Source organism: Xyrauchen texanus, chromosome 39 (assembly GCF_025860055.1).
Source record: "Xyrauchen texanus isolate HMW12.3.18 chromosome 39, RBS_HiC_50CHRs, whole genome shotgun sequence".
Lineage (NCBI taxonomy): Eukaryota > Metazoa > Chordata > Actinopteri > Cypriniformes > Catostomidae > Xyrauchen > Xyrauchen texanus.
In genome coordinates, this window is record NC_068314.1 from 34652192 (window position 1) to 34658931 (window position 6740).

The 6740-nt window shown below is 38.1% G+C and overlaps 1 protein-coding gene across 1 annotated transcript in view; it reads right to left on the bottom strand.

The window, feature by feature from the left end:
* LOC127632764 (polycomb protein SCMH1-like) overlaps positions 1-3655 on the bottom strand; it is a 36905-nt gene extending 33250 nt beyond the window's left edge. The window contains 5 exon segments of the mRNA XM_052111523.1: positions 725-968; positions 1163-1251; positions 2181-2415; positions 3437-3507; positions 3607-3655. Coding sequence (XP_051967483.1) covers positions 725-968; positions 1163-1251; positions 2181-2415; positions 3437-3490 — 622 coding nt within the window. The 5' untranslated portion in view covers positions 3491-3507; positions 3607-3655.
* Positions 3656-6740: the final 3085 nt, after the last annotated feature.

Genomic DNA, 6740 nt, shown 5'->3' on the forward strand with positions numbered 1-6740 from the left:
ATTTTAATTATTATAATCCTAAATTATCTTTATTTGGAGGCTTTTCTCACTTAATACTGATTATGCGATTAATTGCGATTAACTGATCAGCAAATCGTTTAATTAATTAGCTAAAAAATAATCGATAGGCAACCTTAATTATATTTATAATTATTTTAATTATTATATTCAAAATTATCTTTATTTAGGGGCTTTTCTGACTTAATACTGATATCCGATTAATTGTGTTTAATTCAATAATTAATCAGCACATCATGTAATAAATACGTTTAGAAAAAAATTATTGATTGACAGCTTTAATCTAAATAATCATTTTAATAAATACAATATAACAAACGTAATATGTTGTTTTCAGGGTGTGGAATTGATAGAAATGAAGAAGATATAGAAGATTTTACAAATCCTCCAATCCCAAAATATCCACACACAATAATCATCAAATCCTCAAAATGGTAATTTAGTGAACCACCATTAAACCATTTGTCCCTGCAGGATTGTGATGGATTTTACACCTTAGACTTGTGCAGAAAACAATCACAGATTACTAGCACATAAAGACAACACTTCACTAGAATCGCTTTATATCAAACCAAAAAATGAATCTGAGTTTAAGCACTAATTTAAACTTTTAAAATGTTCTTCTTACCATTGACTCACTCTAAAGGCCAATTGAGATGGACTACTACAACCGTAGTGACCTCTAGTGGTCAGAGCCTGTACTCACAGCAGTTGCCAGGAGGCTGTAGACTGTGATTGGTCAGTTGGCACCAGCCCACGGGGAAGATGTCTCTGGAGTCGTACTGGCACCAGTAATCAAACGCTCCCCTCCAACCATCGAACGTGATGAATATCTCGCTCCCTCTCACCTCTCCGATGGTAGCGGGACAGATGAGGTATGGATTCTTTCTGTCCACCGCCTCCAGTTTCATACCAGGTTTGAAGTAGTTCTGGGAGGGTTTGGAAGGCTCCTGAGGAATTGCACAGGAAACAGTCCATCTGTAGCCATATTTAGTTTCAAAGTTTTCCCCAAACATTTGTCTGTTAAATTCATTTTTCAAGACTGAATTTGTGTTTTTGCCTCAAACTGGCTTCTTAACATTAGTTGAAAGCTTTAATCATGAATCTATGAAAAGCTTTTTAATGCAGTTTTGCAAGTTATTACCTTTTTAAAGGCAGAGGCTGGAGGCATCTGTGCCCCACTTAATGTTTTTAACAGGAACATGGGCCATGAAGAGGCATTCATTCTGAACCCTGAAGACAAAAAGGCATTAAAAAGAGTATGGGGTGGATACGTCCTCCCCCAATGTTCCAATCAGCATCTGGCCTTGTTTGATTGACTCTGAGTCTGTCATAATCAGATTAAAAAAAGTGAACCCCCCCCCCTCCATGTTATGAGTTGAAATCGCCCAACTAATGTTGCGCAATCCCCTCCATCGTAAAAGGCTGTATCACGTGGTACTCGTTACTTTTCTCAGCGCTGACCAGGATGGGCCAATCACAGTCCTTTATTGTTACTGAATGAGGATATGCAGTGTTAAAATGTCTGCAATAAGATATACAATTTTCTGAGATTTAAATGTGGATTAATTCTTTACAGCATCAAGCGCCCCCTGCAGGAATAAAGCTTCATGTCTCATAAGACACAATCAGTGGCTGACAACATGTGCAATTTTGGTCTAAAGGTCTGTTCCCTTCACAAAACTATCATATGAATTTTTAAAACATTAAATATATTCCACGAGTCATTTGTGGAGTCAGTGGAGATGTTAAAGGTGTCCAAAGAAATGATCAGTTTCATGGTGAGGAAAGCAGACATGCTCACGTGTTTCAGATGAGAAGGTAAGAATTGTACTTTTAGGAAAGGGTTCATGTTTCTGGATGTTTGATATGATACACAGTGTATAAATATTTAGGAGTATGCTATGAATATGTTTTTCAATTTATCTGTGCATTAATTTGAACTGTTTCTATGCACTGTGTATAGTAATGTGTTGTAATTGAAACATAATCCTTTGATCATAAATGCTTGTGGACTATTAATGCAGTACAAGGATGTGCTGATGAACAGGGGTATTGGCCTATACTCTAAATGTTAATGATGCACTCATGTTATAATTACAGCATAAGGATATGCTTGCATTATTTTGTCATTTTAGTACTAACGTAACAGCACACTTTACCCAGCGGCGGCTGCAGCATGTCGCCACTCTTCTCACACGTGCCAATTGGCTGAATGTCAGAGGAGTCGACCAATCGCCAGAAGTCATTGGTGTCATCACTGCCATCCAGTCTGAGCCGCAGACGCACACCCATTAACCCCATCACCGTGGCGATACACACAGAGGTGGAATTCCTGGGGTCACGTGCCTCCACTTTCATTCCAACTTTAAATTCATTACTGGGAGGGACTCTGGACTGGAGAGGGAGAGAGAGAGATAAATAAAATACAGATGGACAGATTGTTGTGGAAAACATTGAACAGAGAAATAGGATGACAGAAAACCAGATGTAAGAACAATGAACAAATAATAAAAAAAGATACAATAAAGAACAGATAGAGAGAGCAGGAGCAAATAATACATGAATAATGGCAGAGGTAGGAAAACCTAAGTCACATCTACTAGTATCCAGACTCATTAATCTTGTACACTTACACACACACACACACACACACACACACACACATTTGTGAGGCTATCCTTATGAGGACTCTCCATAGACATAATGATTTTTATACTGTTCAAACTATAGATTATATCACCTAACCCTAACCTTACCCTCACAAAACCTTTTCTGCATTTTTACATTTAAAAAAAAATTCATTTTTTTAAGCGATTTGAATTATGGGGGACACTAGAAATGTCCTCATAAAGCACATTTATAGCATAATACCCTTGTAATTACCAGTGTGTAACCTAAAAAAAGTCCTAGTAAACCACTTAAACCTGCCCACACACACACACACACACATACACACGCATAAATACACTCACATAGACACACTCCCCCCCTACACACACCTACACACACATATACACACACACAAACAAACACACACGCATAAACACACTCACACACACACTCACTCTCCCAAACAAACACACACACACACACACACACACAAACCCACACATATACACACACAAACACATTCACTCACACACACGCATAAACACACTCACACACACACTCACTCTCCCAAACAAACACACACACACACACACACAGACATCCAAACCCCCCACATACACACACACACATATACACACACTCAAACACACACACAAACCTCCCCCCCCCCCACATGCACACACACATATGTTATATTTGATGTTTACATTACATACAGCAGATATAGCTGTGATAAAAATTTCTCCCACAAACAAAAGCAATTTGTCAGAAAAGAAGCATTATTAATAGCCTGCAGAGCTCCTACCTGTCTGAAACTGCTGGGGGAAGCGGGAGAGGCTGAAGTCTCTTTCAAGTACATCTCCCAGCAGAACGGCTCTGAGGAATGCACAGGGGAGTGAAATAGGAAGTTTGTGATAAAGTACACAGTACATGCATTTGTTCATTTAAGTGCAGTAAACAAAGACAAAGCAGTACCATTGAGGGTTTTTGAGGGGTGTGAATCCTCAATACTCCTCCCTGATTTCTCTGCATTACCATCTTTTTTGTCTGCAAAGGAAGCGTGTAACATATAATATTAAACTTAAAACAAAAAATTATAACGGAGAATAACAGATATGTTACTGAATTATAAAAAGAGATCAAACAATAACCGGTGAAATTTGTAACTGTCGTCAGTTTTTCTCAATCCTTCCATGTTCATATTAACTAAGGGAACTTAAATGAGTTAATTCAACTAAAAAGTGTCTTGTCAGCTTTACATAAAACATTTGTGTTGGGAAAACATGAATATTCTTGTGTGTGGTTAACTGAAACTGGGCAAAGGATTTCACAGAGTATATTTTAAAATTTGGTGTTATTTGATGTGTCTTTGTGCAAGTTGAAAATAAAAGGGAGACCTGTTAGTGTTTAATGTTATATTATGATTTACCAGAAGTTCTGTTATGTTGAAGTTTTGGGGGTTATCAATACCACGGTAAAGAGAGAAAAGTGGAGCTTGATCCAAGGTTGAGGACCAATATATTTTGAGTATTCAACATATTTCTTTATCCATTGAGCAATTGCTGTGCTAACCATCGCACAGTGACCAAGTAGCAGTCGGTAGTGCATAACACCAGCATGTATATAGCATAAAAACATTTCCTGTAACTAGGTAATGGGGCTTTTCCACTGCACGGTACAACTCGACTCAACTCGACTTTGCTCGCTTTTTGGTGGTTTTCCACTGTGGATAGTACCTGATCCTTTTTTTGCTACCACCTCGGTCAAGGTTCCAAGCGAGTCGAGCTGATACTAAATGTGACAACGTCAAAATCCTGCAGATCACTGATTGGTCAGGGAGAATCGTCACTACTAGCGTCACTGGATTTCGGGCACGTGACATCAACCCGCTAGTTTTAAAGTTAGCAACAGCGATAACCGTATCATTTGTTCATGCGACTTTCAAATTGAGAAAAAATAAATGGCTGTGCGCAAAACCACGCCGTGGTCAATAAATGAGGTGCAGACGGTCCACTCGTTAGCGATGAGTGAAATTTAAAAGTCTCTCAGGAAGTGTCTCAGCTGTTGGCAGCACACGGCTACCACCAGACCTACCAACAGTGTAGGGAAAAGTAAAAATAAAACGTAAAAGTGACTACAGAACTATCAAGGAAGTGGAAGTGGTTCGACCAAATGGACGCTCTCTAAACCGGCGAGCAATGGGAGGGAGAGTGCCCTGGACTGATGTTGATCCACAATGGAGGATGGTATGTTTTGTTACGTTAACTCGATACTCTGCTTGAAAGCTTCACTTTATTTAGTTGACCAGCTACTGGAAGCTTCTAAAACAACCAATCACCATGCAACAACTGCTTTATGCTGCACAATGAGCTAGTAGGTAACAGCTAGCGGTTTGTGTTATTGTTTTGGTCAGTTTGTGTCGCGTTTAAGATGATGTCACGGCAGTAGAGGCGGCGCAACTATGATGATCAGCCTATAATCCCACCCATGTTGAGGTGGCACTAAAAGAGTGAGTGTTTTCACATCCATTTGTAAGTGCATCACTGTAAACAAGATTTTTTCTTTCTTTTGTAAAGAAATGAAGGAAAAAGTTGCAATTATTTTTTTGTGACAATCAACATTACGCCACAAATGCTGTCGACTGAGCTCAACTTGTAATTAACACAGAATATTCCTTTAAGCTTTAAAGATTTAAAATGTCCAACTAAATGTGGCACTTTTGACCTTTCTGAGGGATTCTGCCCATGATGTCCCGGAGCGCCACAAGAACTGGACAGCAGCTGGAAAGCTCCTAAACAGGCAACTGAATGGGAATGAGAGAGCAAGACAAAAATAATAAAAGGAGAACCTTTCAAATTTCTACAACAATCTGAACATTCACACATATTATAAAGCCTTACAATCACATTTCATAACCATTGATATTTTCATAAAGCTTCAAATGAACTCGTATTCAACCTTCATCTGTTATCTGTAATAATACACTCTTCTCTTTTATCACAACTGAGATCAGGTCTGACCCCAGAGTCCACGAACCTGTCCCGGAAACCATCTTACAGCATTACGGAAGACAGGGATTATACTTTATACTCCCTACTGGCATCTGAACACAATTTATTCCACCAACATTGTGCTGTGCAAAAGAACATTTGCACTAAATCACAAATGCATACAGAGAATCAAAGCACTTGACTGAGAAAAGGTTTTCTTCTATTTGACATCATAATAAGTTACTGCAGCTCCAGAGGAACCCTGCTCTTTGGGATCAAAGCCTCGGATCTCTCGGCAAGTGATAAGTCACATCGCAGTTTAGGGAAAATTGGCTGCAGCTGACGTACTGTGCAAGCTGACACTGGGACAGGCGACTTCCTTTTTATTCCTCAGATACTCCACTTAGCGGTGTCTGTTATACTGAAGAAAGTGGACAAAGCAAAATAAACATAAGCGTCCGTGCTGCCTTAAAAACAACATTATTTGTCAACTTGAGATTTTAAGTTGTTTAAATGGAGTACGCGATTGACTTAAACGAAAATAGCTTGTTAAACGAGCATAGAGTCTTTTTTAAATAAACTCGATTTTCTTAGTTCAATCAAACTGATCTTAATTTAGTTCTGAGTACTAAAGTTCATTTAATTGTCCAATCATTCATTATTCTTACCGAATAGTTGTATTCTTAGTCAATACGCCAGTTATCTAAACAGGTTCGATACAGGGCAGTTATCTACATTAATGCTTCATTTTAAGTGATCATAACAAAAATGCAACATTTTTGTTTGAGTCCCATTAAGTAAATTGAGCTTATAAAATACTGCTTTGTGCATTTGCAAAACAGAAATATATTCAGCCTTATAATATGTTTATAACCTGATGATTGCAAATCCAAAAAGCTATTCCTATATATTTCAATCTAATCTTACTAGAAAAACACATGAAATGCACCAATAATTTTTATATACACATGCATGAATTTATGCAAACACTATATATACCTCAAAGTCTGTAGTATCAACACATTCTTCAAACAGGTGGTCATAAAAGCCCAACTACATTTAAATGCATTCATTAAGAAGACTTCAACTACATTTTGATCAATATTGCTAGAAAAACTT